At 50.2% G+C, this 22,050-nt stretch overlaps 1 protein-coding gene across 1 annotated transcript in view; it reads left to right on the plus strand.

Annotated features, from left to right (window-relative positions):
* The window catches only part of LOC142251194 (transmembrane 9 superfamily member 2-like), a 175,669-nt gene that overhangs the window by 56,678 nt on the left and 96,941 nt on the right, over positions 1-22,050 (plus strand). The window contains exons 9-12 of the mRNA XM_075323765.1: positions 573-681; positions 8,844-8,976; positions 18,225-18,344; positions 19,395-19,452. Of these exons, the coding sequence (XP_075179880.1) occupies positions 573-681; positions 8,844-8,976; positions 18,225-18,344; positions 19,395-19,452 (420 nt within the window). The remainder of the gene's footprint in view (positions 1-572; positions 682-8,843; positions 8,977-18,224; positions 18,345-19,394; positions 19,453-22,050) is intronic.

Here is a 22,050-nt window from a genome sequence, read left to right on the forward strand (position 1 = left end):
TCACAAACTCTGTAAGTCTTTGGGAGCCTTATTCTGGCCCTCATAGATTTACATTGAGAAGTCTCCTCCTGCTCGCCCAGCAAACACAGGGTTGATACGTCAAGTGACCGGCAGCAAAAGATGTCAGCTGGTGAGTACAAAGTCGTGGTGGTGCTTTATAAACAGTGTATTTAAACAGGGATATCCAGGCTTGCGACCAAAGTCTACAATCACTCTGTGGCTACTGACTGCTGGAACGTGACTATGTGCTGTGTTCATGCTGTCCTGATTCCCTGGTATTGCTGGATATTAGATAGTCGCTGTCACTTGCTGACTAGTCTCATCAGCATTTCTGTTGAGAGAAAGTGAGCACGTATAGTCGGCACATGGATCTGTGCATGCGTTCGTGCACTCTGGCTCGCATCGGCAATATGGGGGATAAGTGCATACTTCAGAGGGACTGCAGACCTTTGTCTCAGCCTTAGCAAACCCCTCCAATTTACCAGTGTTATATCTCCAGCTGATCAGTATGGAATAAAGTCATGGATGTTTATTCACCCTTTTTGCTTTTTTTTGTTCCCTCCAATCCTCAGTATCATGAACTCGCTGGTAATTGTCCTCTTCCTCTCCGGTATGGTGGCCATGATTCTGTTACGGACCTTACACAAGGACATTGCCCGATACAACCAGATAGACTCTTCGGTGAGTATCCAGCCGTTGTTCTCAGTCATTACCTGGGGCAAATCCGCAGCCAGGTTGGCACTTTAGGTGTTGCGTACGTAATGTGCTGTCAAGTCATGCTGGGAGTTGTAGTTTTACAGCAGCTAGAGTGGTACAGATAGCTGACCCGTGAACTAGAGAAGCTCAGGTAATACAGATGCCTCCAAAGACTTCTAGGAAACAAGGTTACAGATCTCATCACATCCTTACCCGCGCTCCATTTCCCCACAGGTCAGCGACTATTTCCATGGAACAGAGTTGCTATTGGCCTTGCCAATTTAACCCCTTCAGCCCCGGGGCACTTTCCGTTTTTGTTTTTTGCTCCCCTTCTTCCGAGAGCCGTAACTTTTTTATTTTCTTTATTGTTCCTTTGGGAGACCCAGACCATGGGTGTTAAGCTTCTGCCTCCGGAGGACACACAAAGTACTACACTTAAAAGTGTAGCTCCTCCCTCTGAGCTTATACACCCCCTGATGAGCTTTGTGTTCAGGAGGCATACATCCACACATGCATTCTCATATGATTATTCCTTTTGGAACGAGATTGAAGAGTGGGTTCCACGTCTGGACCCCCGGCATGTCCCTTCTCACCCCACTGTGTCGGCGGTGTTGTAAGGTTGATTCCTAGGCTGGAGCCTTACATGCCGTGCTCCTTCACCATCCCTCATGGGCTCTGGCTTGAAGTGGGAGCCAGCACGGTCTCCATGCTTGGCAGGAGACCGGTCTCCATCCGCAGCCCTTCAGGACCCTGCTGGACCGGAGCACTCATCCCCAGGGACTTGAAACCCTGCGTCTCAGCAAGCTAAGTACCTGAGACGTTTATATATTGGGGGTCCCTGTACTTTATTGTTGTGGGAGAGTGTGCTGATTGAGTTTTCAGACATTTCCGGCGGGTTCTCTGGCTGTCGCCTGAGAACCGCGCCGATGGTGCCTGCGCGCCGGCTGCGCCGCTCACATTTAGGCCCCGGCTTCGCCGGAGGCCTAGTTTCAGTTTCACTGCCCTCGCATGTCACTCATGCAGAGGGACAGGCTCGGCTCCGCCCGGCGGCCGTTCTACACAGGGGAGGGACGCTTCCCACTACAGTGTGTGTCCCCTCCCCTGTAGGTCTCTTTGGCCCTCCAGATCCCGCTCCTCAATCAAGCCCCGCCCCCTCTCCGCTCCGGCGGCCATTTTCTCAGCGTTCTCTCTGCGATCAGTACATTGCAGCGCTGGTCTGCAGCATCTCTGCTGAGGTGCTGTGCTTGGGGGTCCGGGCTTCGGGATCTGGAGGGCACACAACACCGCTCCAGCGGTCTGGTAAGCCACAACCGGTCTCCGGTTGTGGACCTCTGATTATACTCTCTGTGGTTCATTCTCTGGCAGAGCCCCCACTCCAGCAGCATGTCTCACACGAGGAGCAAGGCTCCAAAGTTTTATTCAGTATGCGCTGCATGTAAGCTCCTGCTGCCTGAACCGAGCATCTTCCCACATTGTGATGCCTGCTCTAACCTGGCGGTGCCTCAGCCTGGAGTCTCACCCCCAGTGGTCTCTCAGGCTGCCCCTGCTCCTGTGGCTGAACCCCCGGCTTGGGTAGAATCCTTTTCTAGGTCTATCTCCCAGTTTTTTTGCTGACTCCATGGGACTTCTGTCCAGGACTTTGCTGAACATGCATCAGCCCCTTTCACAGGGTGCCTCTGCTGCTAGGGGTCTCTCAGGACCGGAGCTCACAGAGGATTCATCATCTGGTCCCAGACCCCGTCCTTCTAAGAAGAGACGCAGGGTTCCCTCTCCTTCCTCGTCCCGCGGCTCTGATTCAGGAGCTGACTCGCAGGATGAGGAGGATGCCTTTACGGGGGGCTCGGAGGTTAACTCCATGTACCCCATTGATCTGTCCGAAAGTGACTCAGATGTTAGTGATTTGATTGCGTCCATTAATTCTGTACTGGATCTCAATCCGCCAGTATCAGAGGAGCAACCCTCTCTGGCAGAAAAGCACCAGTTTACCTCGCCTAAGAGAGTAAAGAGTGTGTTCTTTAACCACTCCAGTTTTCAGGCCGCTGTGACCAAGCCCAGGGCCTGTCCTGACACGCTTCCCAAAGCGTGGTTCTGATGACCGCTTTCCCTTTCCACCTGAGGTGGTCAAGGAGTGGGCTCATTCCCCAAAGGTAGACCCCCCGGTGTCTAGACTCTCAGCCCGGACCGTTGTGTCGGTGGCTGATGGCACCTCCCTTAAGGATTCCACTGACCGCCAGATTGACCTTCTGGCCAAATCCGTATATGAAGCGGCGGGGGCCTCGCTCTCCGCGACTTTCTTTGTCGCTCCATTGGGAGACCCAGACAATTCGGTGTATAGCTTCTGCCTCCGGAGGCCTCACAAAGTATTACACTTTTAAAAAAGTGTAACCCCTCCCCTCTGCCTATACACCCTCCCGTGGATCACGGGCTCCTCAGTTTTCATCTAAATCAGGATATCTCCTTGCCTTCCTTTTGCCCTTATCCAATTCACCAGTGTGAAAAGGATTTGCACTCTTTGGATCTAGTGAGAGCACTCCGGTTCTACGTGTCTCGCACGGTGCCCCTGCGCCGTTCAGACGCGCTCTTTCTCCTTGTCGCTGGCCAGCGTAAGGGCTCTCAGGCCTTCAAGTCAACCTTGGCTCGGTGGATCAAGGAACCGATTCTCGAGGCCTACCGTTCTTCTGGGCTTCCACTTCCTTCAGGGTTGAAAGCCCATTCTACCAGAGCCGTAGGTGCGTCCTGGGCTTTGCGGCATCGGGCGACGGCTCAGCAGGTGTGTCAGGCAGCTACGTGGTCTAGTCTGCACACTTTCACGAAGCACTATCAAGTGCATGCCTATGCTTCGGCAGACGCCAGTCTAGGTAGGAGAGTCCTCCAGGCGGCGGTTGCCCACCTGTAAGAGGGGGCCGTTTTCGGCTCCTTTTTATTGAGGTATTTTTTACCCACCCAGGGACTGCTCTTGGACGTCCCAATTGTCTGGGTCTCCCAATGGAGCGACAAAGAAAAAGGGAATTTTGTTTACTTACCGTAAATTCCTTTTCTTCTAGCTCCTATTGAGAGACCCAGCACCCACCCCTGTGCCCTTCAGGCTGGTTGTTCTTTTGTGTACACATGTTGTTCATGTTGAATTGTTCTTATGGTTCATGGTCTTCAGTTCTCCGAACATCCTTCGGATTGAATTTACCCTAGACCAATTTATAAGTTTTCTCCTTCCTGCTTTTGCACCAAAACTGAGGAGCCCGTGATCCACGGGAGGGTGTATAGCAGAGGGGAGGGGTTACACTTTTTTAAAAGTGTAATACTTTGTGTGGCCTCCGGAGGCAGAAGCTATACACCCAATTGTCTGGGTCTCCCAATAGGAGCTAGAAGAAAAGGAATTTACGGTAAGTAAACAAAATTCCCTTTTTTGCAGCAGTGTGGGCTCTCAAAGCCATCTCTGCTTCTCTAGAGGGGATGCATTCCCTCGCCAGGGAATCTATGCCCGAAATGTTACCTTAACTTCCCAAGCTTCAGCTTTTTCATCCTATGCCATGTCTGCCATGCTGGAGGCTTCTCACCGCAGTGCGGTGGCTTCGGCTAATTCCCTCGCTATCCGCAGGATCTTGTGGCTTCGAGAGTGGAAGGCAGATGCTTCTTCAAAGAAGTACCTTGCTGAGCTCCCTTTTGCTGGGTCCCGGCTTTTCGGTGAACAGCTGGATGATATTATTAAGGAAGCTACTGGCGGGAAGAGTACTTCCATGCCACAAACCAAAACCAGGAAACCTGTCTAGGGCAGGAATCAGTTGAGGTTTTGTTCCTTTCGTTCCTCCAACTGGTCGTCCTCTAAGCCCTCGGCCTCGTCCACTAACTCAGCCAAGGATCAGAAATCCAACTGGCGCCCAAAAGCGTGTCCACAGAAGACCGCAGGAGCTGCTGCCACTAAGACAGCCTTCTCGTGACTATCTGCCCGCCCCAGCAACGTCCTTAGTCGGTGGCAGGCTCTCCCACTTTGGCGACGCGTGGTTTCAACACGTCTCCGATCAGTGGGTGAGGGATATAATCTCCCACGGCTACAGGATAGAATTCTCTTCCAGCCCGCCAAACAGATTTTTTCTCTCAACTTCCCCCTGCTCCAAGGCCGCCGCCTTCTCACAGGCCGTGGCATCCTTGCAGGCCAACGGAGTAATTGTACCGGTTCCCGCTCGGGAACGGTTCAGAGGTTTCTACTCAAATCTTTTCCTAGTCCCCAAAAAGGACGGTTCCTTCCGGCCCATCCTGGATCTCCAGCTTCTCAACAAGCATGTTCAGGTGCGGCATTTTCGCATGGAGTCTCTGCGATCAGTCATTGCCTCAATGACCCAAGGGGATTTCCTGGCATCCATCGACATCAGAGATGCCTATCTGCATGTGCCAATTGCAGTTTCACACCAGCGTTGGCTACGTTTTGCAATGGGAGAGGAACATTTCCAATTCGTGGCTCTCCCCTTCGGGTTGGCCACAGCTCCTCGGGTATTCACCAAGGTCATGGCAGCAGTGATTGCGGTCCTGCACCTACAGGGGTTGGCAGTGATTCCTTACCTGGACGACCTTCTAGTCAAGGCTTCATCCAGCGTGGACTGTCAGCGGCGTGTCTCCCTCACTCTCACCACTCTAGCCCAATTCGGGTGGCTTGTCAATCTTCCCAAATCCACTCTGACTCCAACCCAGAGTCTCACGTACCTAGGGATGCAGTTCGAGACTTTGCCGGCACTTGTGAAGTTGCCCTTAGTCAAACAGCAGTCCCTCCAACTGGCGGTGCGCTCTCTGCTGAGGCCCCGCCGTTATTCCCTCAGGCGCCTGATGCAGGTGCTGGGTCCAATGGTGGCGTCAATGGAGGCTGTTCCCTTTGCCCAGTTCCATCTGCGTCCCCTGCAGCTGGACATTCTCCGCTGTTGGGACAAGCGGCCTTCCTCCTTGCACAGGTTGGTGGCTCTGTCGCCACAGACCAGGAGCTCTCTTCAGTGGTGGCTTCGGCCCCTCTCTCTGTCCCAGGGGCGCTCCTTCCTGGCCCCGTCCTGGGTGATCCTCACCACGGATGCCAGTCTATCCGGCTGGGGAGCGGTATGTCTCCACCACCGAGCGCAGGGCACTTGGACTCCGTCCGAGTCAGCCCTTTCAATCAATGTGCTGGAAACCAGAGCTGTGCTTCTAGCTCTCCTAGCCTTTCACCACCTGTTGGCGGGCAGGCACATCCGAGTCCAGTCAGACAACGCGACAGCGGTTGCCTACATCAATCACCAAGGCGGAAAAGGCAGCCGCCTGGCAATGTTGGAGGTTCAACGCATCCTTCAATGGGCGGAGGACTCAAAGTCCACCATATCTGCAGTCCACATCCCAGGCGTGGAAAACTGGGAGGCAGATTATCTCAGCCGTCAGACAGTGGCGAGTGGTCCCTGCACCCGGCAGTTTTTCAGTCAATCTGCCGCAAATGGGGCACTCCGGACGTGGACCTAATGGCATCCCGTCACAACAACAAGGTTCCGGTTTACGTGGCTCGCTCCCACGATCCTCAGGCATTCGCCGCGGACGCTCTGGTTCAAGACTGGTCCCAGTTTCGTCTGTCCTACGTGTTTCCCCCTCTAGCTCTCTTGCCCAGAGTCCTGCGCAAGATCAGAATGGAGGGCCGTCGAGTCATCCTCATTGCTCCGGACTGGCCCAGGCGAGCTTGGTACCCAGACCTGCTCCATCTGTCCGTAGAGGTGCCGTGGCATCTCCCGGACCGTCCAGACCTTCTCTCACAAGGTCCGTTTTTCCGCCTGAATTTTGCGGCTCTCAAATTGACAGCGTGGCTCTTGAGTCCTGGATCTTGACGGCTTCTGGTATTCCTCCTGAAGTCATCTCCACTATGACTCGGGCCCGTAAGTCTTCCTCCGCCAAGATCTATCACAGGACTTGGAAAATGTTCCTGTCCTGGTGTCGCTCTTCCGGCCATCCTCCTTGGCCATTCTCCTTACCGACCCTTCTGTCTTTTCTACAGTCCGGTCTGCAGCTGGGACTGTCCCTCAACTCTCTCAAGGGACAAGTCTCGGCTCTGTCAGTGCTGTTCCAGTGGCGTCTCGGCCGGCTGGCTCAGGTCCGCACCTTCATGCAGGGCGCGTCTCACATCATTCCGCCTTGCCGGCGGCCCTTGGATCCCTGGGACCTCAATTTGGTCCTCACGGCCTTGCAGAAACCCCCCTTTGAGCCTCTTAGGGAGGTTTCTTTGTTTCGTCTTTCACAGAAAGTGGTCTTTCTGGTGGCCATAACTTCCCTCAGGAGAGTCTCTGATTTGGCTGCGCTCTCTTCGGAGTCACCTTTTTTGGTTTTTCATCAAGACAAGGTGGTTCTTCGTCCGACTCCGGACTTTCTTCCTAAGGTGGTCTCTCCTTTCCACCTTAACCAGGACATTACCCTACCTTCCTTTTTGTCCGGCTCCTGTTCATCGCTTTGAAAAAGCGCTGCATACTCTGGATCTGGTGCGTGCTCTCCGGATCTATGTGTCTCGCACCGCTGCTCTTAGGCGGTGCACCTCTCTTTTTGTGCTAACCACAGGTCGGCGCAAGGGCCTCTCTGCTTCTAAGCCGACCTTAGCCCGTTGGATTAGGTCGACCATTTCGGACGCCTACCAGTGTTCTCAGGTGCCTCCCCCGCCGGGGATCAAGGCACACTCGACCAGAGCTGTCGGTGCCTCTTGGGCTTTCAGGCACCAGGCTACGGCTCAACAAGTCTGTCAGGCTGTCACTTGGACTAGCCTGCATACCTTCTCGAAGCACTACCAAGTGCATGCTCATGCTTCGGCAGATGCGAGCTTGGGCAGACGCATCCTTCAGGCGGCTGTCTCCCATTTGTGAAGTTAGGTTCTGCCTACTTCTTAGTTTTTCTGTTTATTTCCCACCCAGGGACAGCTTTGAGACGTCCCATGGTCTGGGTCTCCCAAAGGAACGATAAAGAAAAAGAGAATTTTGTTTACTTACCGTAAATTCTTTTTCTTATAGTTCCGTATTGGGAGACCCAGCTCCCTCCCTGTTGCCTGTTGGCAATTTCTTGTTCCGCGTGTTATCACAGGCTGTTGTCGTGGACAGAGTCTCCGGTTGTTCCGGTTCTTGCTCTGTTTTTACTTGTGGGTGGCTATTCTCCTTCAGCTTTTGCACTAAACTGGCTGAGTCTGCTCGTCAGGGGGTGTATAAGCTCAGAGGGAGGAGCTACACTTTTAAGTGTAGTACTTTGTGTGTCCTCTGGAGGCAGAAGCTAAACACCCATGGTCTGGGTCTCCCAAGACAGAACTATAAGAAAAAGAATTTATGGTAAGTAAACAAAATTCTCTTTTTTCTGTCAATCTTGCCATATGAGGGCTTGTCTTTTGCGGGACAAGTTGTACTTTTTAAATGAAACCATAAGTTTTACCATATGGTGTACTGGAAAACAGCAAACAAATTCCAAGTGTGTAAAAACTGCAAAAAAAAGTGTGATGGCACAATAGTTTTTGGGATGTTTTATTCACGGTATCCACTACATGGTAAAACTGATGTATGGGTATGATGCCTGAGGTCGGTGCGAGTTTGTAGGCATAGTGGCATAGGAGCGAGGCTATACTTACTGAGTCTCTTTACCGACTAATCGCTTCCTGACCGCTCATATACCTTCATGCATATGCACTGCTTTCCCCTCCCACCGGCATCTGTGATTGGTTGCAGTCAGACGTGCCCTCACCCTGCGTGGCGGGAGCAGTTATGGCCGTGCCGGTGCCTCGGTACGTATAGGCCGCTTGCTTCATTCTTATTTTCCCTTTTTTATTTAGCTTTATTTGTGTAGTTTATTTCCTGAGTTTCCGGATCAATATCCGGAATGCCGAGCTTGGGCCTGGCACTTGGGTACGTTTGAAACCGGGTGGATCCGGACTTTTACAGTCTGGGTCTCCCCATCACTAGTGACAATACCTCCATTATACAACACCATTCGGATGCATACAGATAGATTGGGGCACAGACATTTGACAGTGATCATCTTTATTGATTCTCTATGGGTTTCCAACTTATTTGTAAAAAATATATTTGTCGGTTTTTAAGTTGTGTAGAAAATCATCTCAGATGGGCAGCCATTCCTGTCTGCCCCCCATTTATCCCCTATCCATGTGTATCCCTTTGTGTCCGCAGGAAGACGCGCAGGAAGAATTTGGCTGGAAGTTGGTACATGGTGACATATTCAGACCTCCGAAGAAGGGAATGCTGCTGTCTGTCTTCCTGGGCCAGGGAACCCAGATATTCATTATGACCTTCATTACCCTATGTAAGTATATGTCTGCTCAGGATATGGGTGATGTGTAACTCCTGCACAAGATGCATATTCTGCAATCCTAATCTTCTGATCACTGGGTGTCCATCTTCTTCTCACTTCCTCTTATTTTGTCCTGCCTGCCTTACAAAAGCAACATGCTAGTATTCTTGATTGTCTTGGGCTCTGTTCAGATTACAGTTCTTCTGTTTTCAGTTTTATTTCTTAACACAGAGAACAGTAGGGATATTCTTTCCTTACCTGGTTATTTCTGAAGTACAATTCATGTCATAGGTTGCTAAGCAAAGTATGAAGCAGGAAGATCCTGCTTCATACGTGGTAGATGCCGACTGTGTTATATAGCAGACACCTGCTTGTAACTGACACAACTAGAGCTCGCTCTGATTGCTGCTGTTGTAACGATTTAAATGCCGCTGTCAGTCTCTTGGAGAGTGACATTTAAAGGGAACCTGTTTTCTTTGTCGCTCCATTGGGAGACCCAGACAATTGGGTGTATAGCTATTGCCTCTGGAGGCCACACAAAGTATTACACTTAAAAGTGTAAGGCCCCTCCCCTTCTGGCTATACACCCCCAGTGGGATCACTGGCTCACCAGTTTTGTGCTTTGTGCGAAGGAGGCAACACATCCACGCATAGCTCCACTTTTTAGTCAGCAGCAGCTGCTGACTATGTCGGATGGAAGAAAAGAGGACACATATAGTGTCCCCAGCATGCTCCCTTCTCACCCCACTGTATGTCGGAGGTGTTTGTAAGGTTGAGGTACCCATTGCGGGTACGGCGGCAGGAGCCCACATGCTGATTCCTTCCCCATCCCTTTTTACAGGGCTCTGGGTGAAGTGGGATTTACCGGTCTCCAGGCACTGAGACCGTGCTCCATCTACAGCCCCTGGAGAAGATGCTGGATGGAGCGGAGTACATCAGGGACATGGCCCTGCTTCCTCAAGGTACTCTGTGTCCCCGTGCATTTGGCGCTCACACCGCAGCATGCTGGGTGTTGTAGTGCGCCGGGGGACATCAGCGCTGCGGCGCCTGTGCCATGGCCTCATTCAGCTTTGCTGAAGCAGGCTCACTTATGGGAATTGGTCGCGCCGGCCGCTGGGACTGCGGCGCGGCTGGCACTTGTAGTGCGCCGGGGACTTCAGCGCGGCCTGCGCTTTTACGGCGGCCGCGCTGATAACTAGAGTCCCCGGCTTTTGCGGCCTGCTTCCGTTCGTTCCCGCCCCCAGACCTGCCAGTCAGGAGAGGGGCGGGACGCTGGCCACTTCCAGGAATCGGTCGCGCCGGCCGCTGGCAGCGGCGCGGCTGGCACTTGTGGTGCGCCGGGGACTTCAGCGCGGCCCGCGCTTTTACGGCGGCCGCGCTGATAACTAAAGTCCCCGGCTTTTGCGGCCTGCTTCCGTTCGTTCACGCCCCCAGACCTGCCAGTCAGGAGAGGGGCGGGACGCTGGCCACTTCTTTGAATCGGTCGCGCCGGCCGCTGGAACTGCGGCGCGGCTGGCACTTGTGGTGCGCCGGGGACTTCAGCGCGGCCCGCGCTTTTACGGCGGCCGCGCTGTTAACTCGAGTCCCCGGCTTCTGGGCCTAGTCTCCCTTCGTTACCGCCCACAGCCCTGACAGTCAGGGTAGGGGCGTGACGCTGCATAGAGCAGAGCTGAGAGCTGGAGTATGTTTTGCATACTCCACCCCTCTCACTGTGTGCACTGTGAATCCGGATTCCCGCACTTTCTCAGGCACGCCCACGGCTTCCTTCTCTACAAGGACACCGGCAGCCATTAGTGTCAGTTTCTGTACGATACAGAGACAAGTGTGGAAGACCCTGGCATTCTGATAGTCACACAATCGCTGTAACATGCGTTAAGCAGCACCTGTGGTGCTAACCCCACTAGTGCAGAAGTGCACTTATAGATATGCTTGTACTATATACATTGCACTGTTTGGTCGCACGTTGTATATACCCTCCTGGATTATGCGGAGGAGTTATCAGCATATTCTCTGTGTAAAACAAAGGTGCAGAACCACATGTTTTTCTATACAGCTGGTACAGCATGTACGGCTATACAGCCGGCAGGTACATAGACTCCCATTGTATGCACTAATGGCCAGGGGATGAGGACGGTGTCTGCAGTATTTACTGACAGTTTTTCTGAGACTATGGCTATGATACTAGAAGCCTAGCAGTCCGGACATGTCTCTCACAATATGGGCACTGTTGAATCATTGATCCATGGCCCCCCTCAGTGTGAATAACTAACAGCTCCGGGAATGTCACACGCATCCCAGAGTCACGGCTCTGCACGGACGTCAGTCCCAGACAGCCTAAGTGGGCTCGCTATGAGCGGCCTCGGTTTCATCAGGGTCCTAACAGAAGGACTCGCTGTGTAATGAGACGGAAGTAGCGGCTCAGGATTCTGATCCTGAGACCGCTCTCAATCTGGATACACCTGATTGTGACGCCATAGTAAATAATCTTATAGCGTCCATCTATAGAATGTGGGTTATTTCTCACAGCTCCTCCAGTGGAGGAGTCAGCTTCACGTATTTTTCTGGACCACTCTGCCTTCAGAGAGGCAGTCCAGGAACACCACGCTTATCCAGATATGCGCTTCTCCAAACGGCTTAGGATACACGTTATCCCTGTCCCCTGACTTGGTCAAGGACTGGACCCAATGTCCCGAGCGGCATCCTCCAATCTCCAGGCTTGTAGCTAGATCCATAGTTGCAGTGGGAGATGGAACTGCAAACTCAAAGATGCCACTGACAGACAGATGGATCTCTGGTCGAAAGCCATCTATGAGGCTGTCGGCGCACCGTTGGCTCCGGCATTCTCTCCCTTGGGGCACTCCAAGCTATTTCAGCTTGTCTTACACAGATTGACACGGTTACACGTACATCTGTGCCGCAGGTGGCATCCTTAACCTCTCAAATGTCTGCATTTGTTTCTTACGCGAGACCGACTGTTTGGTGAGCGTTGGATGTAACCATCAAACAGTCCAGGGGTAAGGATTCATCCTTTCCTCAGCCCGGACACAACAAACCCCAACAGAGCAAGAGGCAGTCGGGGTTTTCGGCCTTTTCGAGGCTAGGGCAGGTCCCATTTTTCCTCGTCCAATGTGGACTCAAAAGGATCAGAGGAGCTAAGATTCTTAGCGGGCTCAGTCTCGCCCAAAAAAGCGACAGTCTGAAAACCCGCTTCCAAGGCGGCTTCCTCATGACTTGCGGCCTCGGTCGGTAGCAGGCTCTCCCGCCTTGGCGATATTTAGCTGCCATAGGTCAATGACCATTGAGTGTGAGACATTCTGTCTCACGGGTACAGGATAGAGCTCACTTCTCGTCCTCCAACTCGATTCTTCAGAATTTCTCCACCTCCCGGCCGGGCCGCTGCTCTTCTGCAAACAGGGTGCACTCTATAGGCAGAAAGAGTGATGACCCCCGTTCCTCTTCAGGAACAAGGTCACGGTTTTTACCCCAAATTCTTTGCGGTACCTATAACAACGGGCCGTTCCGTCCCGTTCTGGATCTAAGAATGCTCAGCAAGCTCGTGGACACCAGGCGGTTCCGGATGGAATCCCTCCGCCATGTCATCGCCTCAAGGTCCCAAGGATATTTCCTAGCATCATTAAGCATCAAGGATGCTTATCCACACGTGCCGATTGATCCAGAGCACTAGCGTTTCTACGCTTCGTTATAGGAGACGAACACCCTCTGTTCGTAGCTCTACCTTCCGGCTAGCGACAGTCCAACTGGTCTTCGCCAAGGTCAGGGCAGCAGTAGTCACAGTCCTGCACTCTCAGGGTCACTCTGTGGTCCCGTATTTAGACGATCTACTTGTCAAGGCACTCTCTTAGGAAACATGCCAACACTGCCCGAACGTTGCGCTGGAGACTCTCTAGAGTTTTGGGTGGATCATCAACTTTTTAAAGTCAGATCCGACCCCGACCCTATCGATAACATATCTAGGCATAGAGTTTCTTACTCTCTCAGCGATAGTGAAGCTGCCGCTAGACAAACAGCATTCACTACGGGCTGCAAGCTCTTCTTTAAGAACCAGTCGCACACATTGAGACGCCTCATGCACTTCCTACGTAAGATGGTAGCAATGGAGGCAGTTCCTTTCGCGCAGTTTTACTGCGTCCACTACAATGGGACATTCTCCGCCAATGGGACGAGGAGTCGACGTCCCTCAACAGAGTCGTCGTTCTTTCTCAGGCGGCCAAGGAATCTCTACGGTGGTGGCTTCTTCTCACCTCTTGGTCAAAAAGAAGGTCCTTCCTATCCCCGTCCTGGGCGATAGTTACGACAGACGCGAGTCTATCAGGGTGGGGAGCAGTTTTTCTCCACTACAGCGCTCAGGGTACGTGGACTCAGCAAGAGTCCACTCTTCAGATCAATGTTCTTGAACACAGAGCAGTGTATCTTGCCCTACAATCCTTCCAACAGCGGCTGGAAAGCAAGCATATCCGACTTCAGTCGGACAGCTCCACAGCGGTGGCATACATCAACCACCAAGGAAGAACGCGCAACCGGCAAGCCTTCCAGGAAGTCCGGCAGGTTCGGATGTGGGTGGAAGACACGGCATCCACCATATCCACAATTCACATCCCAAGTGTGGAAACCAGGAAGCTGACTTCCTAAGTCGCTGAGGTGTGGCCGAAAGAGTATGGTCTCCTCACCCGGACGGGTTTCAGGAGATCTGGCGCCGCTGACAGAGGCCGGACGTCGATCTAATGGCGTCACGGCACAACAACAATGTGCCAGCTTCATGGCACGGTTTCACAATCATCGAGCTCTGGCGGCAAACGCCTTAGTTCAGCATTGGTCGCAGTTCCAGCTACCTTAGGTGCCACCTCTGGCATTGTTGCCCAGAGTACTGCGCTAGATCAAGACCGACTGCGGCCGCGCCATCCTCGTCGCTACAAATTGGCCGAGGATGTTGTGGTACTCGGTTCTGTGGTGCCTCACGGTAGGCTAACCGGGGGCACTACCAGACCAATCAGACTGGCTGTCTCAAGGGCCATTCTTCCATTTGAATTCTACGGCCCTCAACCGGATGGTGTGGCATTGAGTCCTGGAACCTAGTGTCGTCAGGATTACCTCAGGACGTGGTTGCCACCATGAGACAGGCTAGCATACCAACGTCCGCCAAGATTGACCACAGGACGTGGAAGATGTTCTTATCTCGGTGCTCGGCGCAGGGTGTTTCTCCCTGGCCGGTTGCATCGTCTATGTTTCCTTCCTTCCTGCAATCTAGGTAGGAAAATGGGTTGTCGCTCAGTTCCCTTTAGGGACAAGTCTCAGCGCTATCTGTATTTTTTCAGAAACGACGACTTCCTCAGGTACGCACGTTCCTACGGGGAGTTTGTCTTCTCAGCACTCCGTACAAGCGGCCGTTAGAGCCCTGAGATCTGAACAAGGTTCTAATTGCTCTCCAGATGCCGCCTTTCGAGCCTTTGAAGGATGTCTCCCTTCCCGTTTTTCACGGGAAGTGGCCTTCTAGTAACGGTCTCGTCTCTTAGGAGAGTTTCCGAGCTAGCAACGCTCTCATACAAACTCCCTTCCTGGTCCTTCACCAGGACAGGGTAGTTCTGCGTCCGGTTCCGGAATTTCTCCCTAAGGTGGTATCCCATTTTCATATCAATCAGGATATCACCTCACCTTCTTTGTGTCCTCGTCCAGTCCATCAATTTCAGAAAGATTTGCATCTGTTGGTTCTGGTGAGAGCACTCAGGTTCTACTTCCCGCATGGCGCTCCTGCGCCACCCGGATGCACTCTTTGTCCTTGTCGCTGGTCGGCGTAAACAGTCGCAAGCTTCCAGATCCACCCTTGCTCGGGGGCTCGAGGAACCAATTCTTGAAACCTACAGTTCTACTGGGCTTCTGGTTCTCTCAAGGCCGAAGGCCCATTCTACCAGAGCCGTGGGTGCATCCTGGGCATTACGGCACCAGGCTACGGCTCAGCAGGTGTGTCAGGCACCCACCTGGTCGAGTCTACTTACTTTTACCAAGCATTATCAGATGCATACCTACGCTTCGGCAGACGCCAGCCTAGGTAGATAAGTCATTCAGGCGGCGGTTGGCCACCTGTAGGAGAGGGCCGTTTGACGGCCCTATCATGAGGTATTCTTTTACCCACCCAGGGATTGCTTTTGGACATCCCAATTGTCTGGGTCTCCCAATGGAGCGACAAAGAAGAAGGGAATTTTGTTTACTTACCGTAAATTCCTTTTCTTCTAGCTCCAATTGGGAGACCCAGCACCCGCCCTGTTTTCTCGGGGTTTTTCTGTTTTTTCGGGTACACATGTTGTTCATGTGGTATGGTTCAGTTCTCCGATGTTTCCTCGGATTGAATTGGTCTTTAAACCAGTTATTGGCTTTCCTCCTTCTTGCTTTGGCACTAAAACTGGTGAGCCAGTGATCCCACTGGGGGTGTATAGCCAGAAGGGGAGGGGCCTTACACTTTTAAGTGTAATACTTTGTGTGGCCTCCAGAGGCAATAGCTATACACCCAATTGTCTGGGTCTCCCAATTGGAGCTAGAAGAAAAGGAATTTACGGTAAGTAAACAAAATTCCCTTCATGTCCCTGATTGCTATTAACCTGCAGATAAGGGGTGTGTGTGACACCTCACTGAAAAACTGGCTACTGGGAGGAAATTAACTTTATTCCTCCCGACGGTCTCAGTCTTTCATTCATAAAGGTGCGGCTTCGGTCACTGATCAGTACATGGTGAGCGGCGACTCCGCAGTGTATCAGTCTAGGGCCGGCTGTCAGTCAGTGGCTGGGTGCAGTTACAGCCGCAGATCACTATGCATAGACTGAAGCTGCTCTGGACGTGCCTCTGACTGAAAGCCCGAGAGAATAAAGTTAATTTCTTTCCGGTTACGGGGTTATCAGTGTGCCAGCCGTGCAGATTAATGCTATATCTGCAATTTAATAACCGTTTTTGACATGACTGGTTCCCTTTTAAACAATGTCCTTGCTAGGCAATGTGATGGAAAGTGGCACTCACCGATCTGCAAAACTGATTTATTTCATGAGTTAAAAAAATCATAGATGGATGTGGGCAGCGCCATGGACGTCGGCCGTTTCGCACAAGCCAGTGCTTCAACTGGTCCAAGTTGGTTTACGATGAAAAAGCGATGTCATTACTAGTGTGCGAGAGCACCGGCTGTTACCGGCCCCCTGCAACATGATCATGGAGAACAGACAGGTTATCATGGCATCCAGGGGTCTTCTGAAGGGTAGGATTTCATGGGAGACATGCAGTTTTGCTATACAGTGGGTATGGAAAGTATTCAGACCCCTTTAAATTTTTTCACTTTGTTTCATTGCAGCCATTTGGTAAATTTAAAAAAGTTCATTTTTTTCTCATTAATGAACACTCTGCACCCCATCTTGACAAGAAAAAAAAAACAAATGTAGACATTTTTGCAAATTGATTAAACAAGAAAAACTGAAATATCTCATGGTCATACGTATTCAGACCCTTTGCTCAGTATCAAGTAGAAGCACCTTCCTTTTGAGCTAGTACAGCCATGAGTCTTCTTGGGAATGATGCAACAAGTTTTTTCACACCTGGATTTGGGAATCCTCTGCCATTCTTCCTTGCAGATCCTCTCCAGGTTGGATGGTGAACATTGGTGGACAGACATTTTCAGGTCTCTCCAGAGATGCTCAATTGGGTTTAGGTCAGGGCTCTGGCTGGGCCGGTCAAGAATGGTCACAGAGTTGTTCTGAAGCCGCTCCTTTGTTATTTTATCTGTGTGCTTAGTCATTGTCTTGTTAGAAGGTGAACCTTTGGCCAAGTCTGAAGTCCAGAGCACTCTGGAAGAGGTTTTCTTCCAGGATATCTCTGTACTTAGCCGCATTCATCTTTCCTTCACTTGCAACCAGTCGTCCTGTCCCTGCAGCTGAAAAACACCCCATATCATGATGCTGCCACCACCATGTTTCACTGTTGGGATTGTATTGGACAGGTGATGAGCAGTGCCTGGTTTTCTCCTCACATACCGCTTAGAATTATCGCCAAAAAAGTTCTAACCTTGTCTCATTAGACCAGAGAATCTTATTTCTCATAGTCTGGGTGTCCTTCATTTGTTTTTTTTTTTTTTTGGCAAACTCTATGCAGGCTTTCATATGTCTTGCACTGAGCAGAGGCTTCCGTCGGGCCACTCTGCCATAAAGGCCTGACTGGTTAAGGGCTGCAGTGACAGCTGACTTTGTGTAACTTTCTCCCATCTCCCTACTGCATCTCTGGAGCTCAGGCACAGTGGTCTTGGGGTTCTTCTTTACCTCTCTCTCACCAAGGCTCTTCTCCCACGATTCCTCAGTTTTGCTGGACGGTCTGGTGGTCCCAAACCTCTGTCATTTAAGGATTATGGAGGCCTCTGTGCTCTTAGGAACCTTGAGTACTGCAGAAATTCTTTTGAACCTTGGCCAGATCTGTGCCTTTCCACAATTGTCTCTGAGCTCCTTGGGCAGTTCCTTTGACCTCATGATTCTCGTATGGTGTGACATGCACTGTGAGCTGTGAGGTTTTTATATAGATAGGTGTGGCCTTTCCAAATCAAGTCCTATCAGTTTAATTACATACAGCTGGACTCCAATGAAAGAGTAGAACCATCTCAAGGAGGATCACAAGGAAATGGCAAGCGTGTGACTTAAATATGAGTGTCTGAGCAAAGGGTTTAAATACCTATGACCATGTGATATTTCAGTTGTTATTGTTTAAAAAATTTACAAAAATTTCTACATTTTTTTTTTTCTGTCAAGATGGGGGATGGGGTACAGAGTGCACATTAATGAGAAAAAAAAAGTGGCTGCAATGAAACAAAGTGAAAAACCTAAAGGGGTCTGAATACTTTCCATACCCACTGTATACTTGTATACTACGGTATTGCAGGTTATGCTATAAGCGATTGGATGATTGCAGGTTCAAGTCCGCTAAGGAGAATAAAAAATAAAATGGAAATGAAAAATATAAAAATGTATTTTAAATTGCCCCTCCTTTCCCCTTCAAAAAAAGACATTTTAATAAGTTACTCACATATTTGCTAACTATTCAATGTTTCCTCACCCTCCTCTAATATAAACTAGACCTAAGTAACGCTGGGGGCCGGAGGACTCTTCATGGTGACTTCTATAAAATGTAGCTATAGTTGTCTGACGTAAGACTAGTTGCTAATCATTCGCAGTATAACTGCACGTATTCTGAGCATCTCTCTGTAATACCTCCTTTTCTCTTAGTCCTGGCCTGTCTTGGATTTCTGTCTCCCGCGAATAGAGGAGCATTGATGACCTGCGCTGTTGTGCTGTGGGTCTTGTTGGGAACCCCTGCTGGTTACGTGTCTGCCCGGATGTATAAGAGTAAGTCACCTTTGATATCATTATATACTGAAATGTTGCTTTCTTTTTGAAGCCTGCAATTCGTGCTCATTCCCAATACAGTTATTTATCCCCTTTTCATAGGATTGGGGATCCCTTGCTCCCAGTGATCTAAGGACAGAGCTTGGGATCCCCCATATTGAACACCGCAGGGGTGCACATGCTCCACCTCAGCTCCATCTATTCTCCATGAGATTGCTGGAAATAGAGAGCGCTGTGCTCCACTATAGGCCGCTTTACACGCTGCGACATCGCTCAAGCGATCTCGTTGGGGGTCACGGAATTTGTGACGCACATCCGGCCGCTTTAGCGATGTCGTTGCGTGTGACACCTATGAGCAATTTTACATCGTCGCAAAAACGTGCAAAATCGCTAATCAGTGACATGCCCCCCTATTCCCAATTATAGTTGATGCTGCTTGTACGATGTTTTCCTCGTTCCTGCGGCAGTACACATCGCTAAGTGTGACACCGCAGGAGCGAGGTACATCTCCTTACCTGCGTCCATCGGCAATGCGGAAGGAAGGAGGTGGGTGGGATGTTCGTTCCGCTAATCTCTGCCCCTCCGCTTCTATTGGGCGGCCGCTTAGTGACTCTGCTGTGACACCGAACGAACCGCCCCCTTAGAAAGGAGGCGGTTCGCCAGTCACAGCGACGTCGCTAGGCAGGTAAGTAGTGTGACGGGTCCGCGCGATTTTGTGCGCCACTGGCAGTGATTTGCCCGTGTCGCACAAACGATGGGGATGGGTACGCATCCTAGCGATATCGCTGCTTGTAAAGCGGCCTTAACTCAGACAATTACATAGACCGTGTATGGAGCAGCGGGCGAACAAACAATCTGAATGTCTGGAAACCTTTCCAACTCTTTCTGAAATAAATGAACAACTTTCATGCAAAATAGCAGTATAACACTATACTATCTGCTCACACCAATCACTGTTTATAAACCATCCTTTTAGCCATTACGTGTGTCTGTGATTTACAAGTGATCGATATTAATCCACTCACTTTTTGTTTAATTACTTCTTTTTAGCATTTGGTGGAGAGAAATGGAAGTCCAATGTGCTACTGACAGCCCTATTGTGTCCGGGGTAGGTTTTCTATGATTTTCATAGGTTTAGTATGAAGCAGTAAGTGAATATAAAACACATACGCTGCAAAACCAACTGAAGTCTTGGTCATTGGAAAAATGTGCTATAGTGGAAATTAGTTTTTTGTTAATTGTTTTATTTATTTTTTCATACCACTTAGCGCTATTTGATACATATATCCATCAGGAGCTTGTAACCAATCAGGTTCCGCCACAGATATGGCCCGATAGGCTGACTGTACTCACCGACAGGGCACAGTAGTACATAGCACGGTTGCAGTATTACTAATGTGTTCTTAATGTTATGTTAGTCCTCTTGAGTGACTAAAATATGTATATACATGTATGTATATGTTATAATATATATGTGTGTATGTGTGGATATATACATACAAATACCACCTGCATATATATATATATATATATATATATATATATATATATATATATATATATATATATATATTATATGAGATATATGAGATATATGTTTATAGATAGATATATATATCTCTCTCTCTCTCTCTCTCTCATATATATATATATATATATATATATATATATATATATATATATATATATATATATATATATATATATATGAGATATATGTTTATAGATAGATATATATATATCTCTCTCTCTCTCTCTCTCTCTCATATATATATATATATATATATATATATATATATATATATATATATATATATATATATATATATATATATATATATATATATATATATATATATATATATATATATATATATATATATATATATATATATATATTTAATATAATATATTTCTTTTATCGTTCCTTTGGGAGACCCAGACCATGGGTGTTTGGCTTCTGCCTCCGGAGGACACACAAAGTACTACACTTAAAAGTGTAGCTCCTCCCTCTGAGCTTATACACTCCCTGGTAGCCAGTCCTAGCCAGTTTATCGCTTTGTGTTCAGGAGGTCATACATCCACACATCATCTGATTTGTTTGACTTTTGGAAAGAGTTTGAAGAAAAGCGGGTCCATATCTGGACTCCTGGCATGTCCCTTCTCACCCCACTGTGTCGGCGGTGTTGTTAAGGTTGATTTACAAGGCTGAAGCCTTACATGCCGCGCTCCTTCACCATCCCTTCTGGGCTCTGGCTTGAAGTGGGAGCCAGCACAGTCTCCATGCCTGGCAGGAGTCCGGTCTCCATCCACAGCCCCTTGAGGATTCTGTTGGACCGGAGCACTCATCCCCAGGGACATGGCCCTGCGTCTCAGCAGCTAAGTACCTGAGACGTTTATGTTGGGGGTCCCGATTCTTTATTGTAAGGGGAGAGTATGCTGTATGTGATTTTGTTTTTAACTTTTCCAGCGGGTTCTCCAGCTTTTGCCCGAGAACCGCGCCGATGGTGCCTGCTTGTCGGCCTCGCCGCTTAAATTTAGGCCTCGGCTTCGCCGGAGGCCTAGTTTTGTTTTCCTGCCCTCGCATGTCACTCATGCAGAGGGACAGGTTCGGCTCCTCCCGGCGGCCGTTCTACACAGGGGAGGGACACTTCCCACTGCTGGGGCGTCCCTCCTTCCCAGCAGGTCTCTATAGCCCTCCAGTTCCCGCTTTTTATAGGAACGCCCCTAGTCCTGCCCCCTCTCTTCGCTCCGGCGGCCATTTCTCAGGCAGAGTTCACTCTGCTCTGGGACATCCTGCATTCTGCATCTCTGCTGAGGTGCTGCGCTCTGGGGGACCGGGCTTCGGGATCTGGAGGGCACACAACACCGCGCTCAGCGGCCTGGTAAGCCACAGCCGGTCTCCGGTTGTGGACCTCTGTATATTCTCCCTGGGGTTCTTTCTCTGCAAAGCCCCCACTCCAGCAGCATGTCTCACACAAGGAGCAAGGCTCCAAAGCTTTATTCTGCATGCACTGCATGTAAGCTCCTGCTGCCTGAGCCGAGCATTTATCCACACTGTGATGGTTGCTCTAACTTGGCGGTGCCACAGCCTGGAGTCTCACCCCCAGTGGTCTCTCAGGCTGCTGCTGCACCTGTGACTGAACCCCCGGCCTGGGTAGAGTCCTTTTCTAGGTCCATATCCCAGTCATTTGCTGAGTCCATGGGACTTTTGTCCAGGACTTTGATGAATATGCATCAGCCCCCCTCACAGGGTGCCTCTAATACTCTTGACAGAGGACTCCTATCCTCTGACCTCCGTCCATCAGAGCTCACGGAGGATTCATCCTCTGATCCCAGACCCCGTCCTTCTAAGAGAAGGCGCAGGGTTTCCTCCCCCTCCCCATCCCACGGCTCTGTCTCAAGAGCTGACTCTCAAGATGAGGAGGATGCCCTCACTGGGGGCTCGGAGGCTATGTATCCCATCGATTTCTCTGAGGGTGACTCAGATGTTAGTGATTTGATTGCTTCTATTAATTCTGTGCTGGATCTCAATCCGCCAGTGTCAGAGGAGCAACTCTCTTTGGCAGAAAAACATCAGTTTACCTCGCCTAAGAGAGTGAAGAGTGTGTTCTTTAACCACTCGTTTTCAGACCGCTGTGACCAAACCCAGGGCCTGCCCTGACAAACTCTTTCCAAAGCGTGGTTCTGATGACCGGTTTCCATT

The sequence above is a fragment of the Anomaloglossus baeobatrachus genome, chromosome 9, assembly GCF_048569485.1.
Source record: "Anomaloglossus baeobatrachus isolate aAnoBae1 chromosome 9, aAnoBae1.hap1, whole genome shotgun sequence".
NCBI classification, from domain to species: Eukaryota; Metazoa; Chordata; class Amphibia; order Anura; family Aromobatidae; genus Anomaloglossus; species Anomaloglossus baeobatrachus.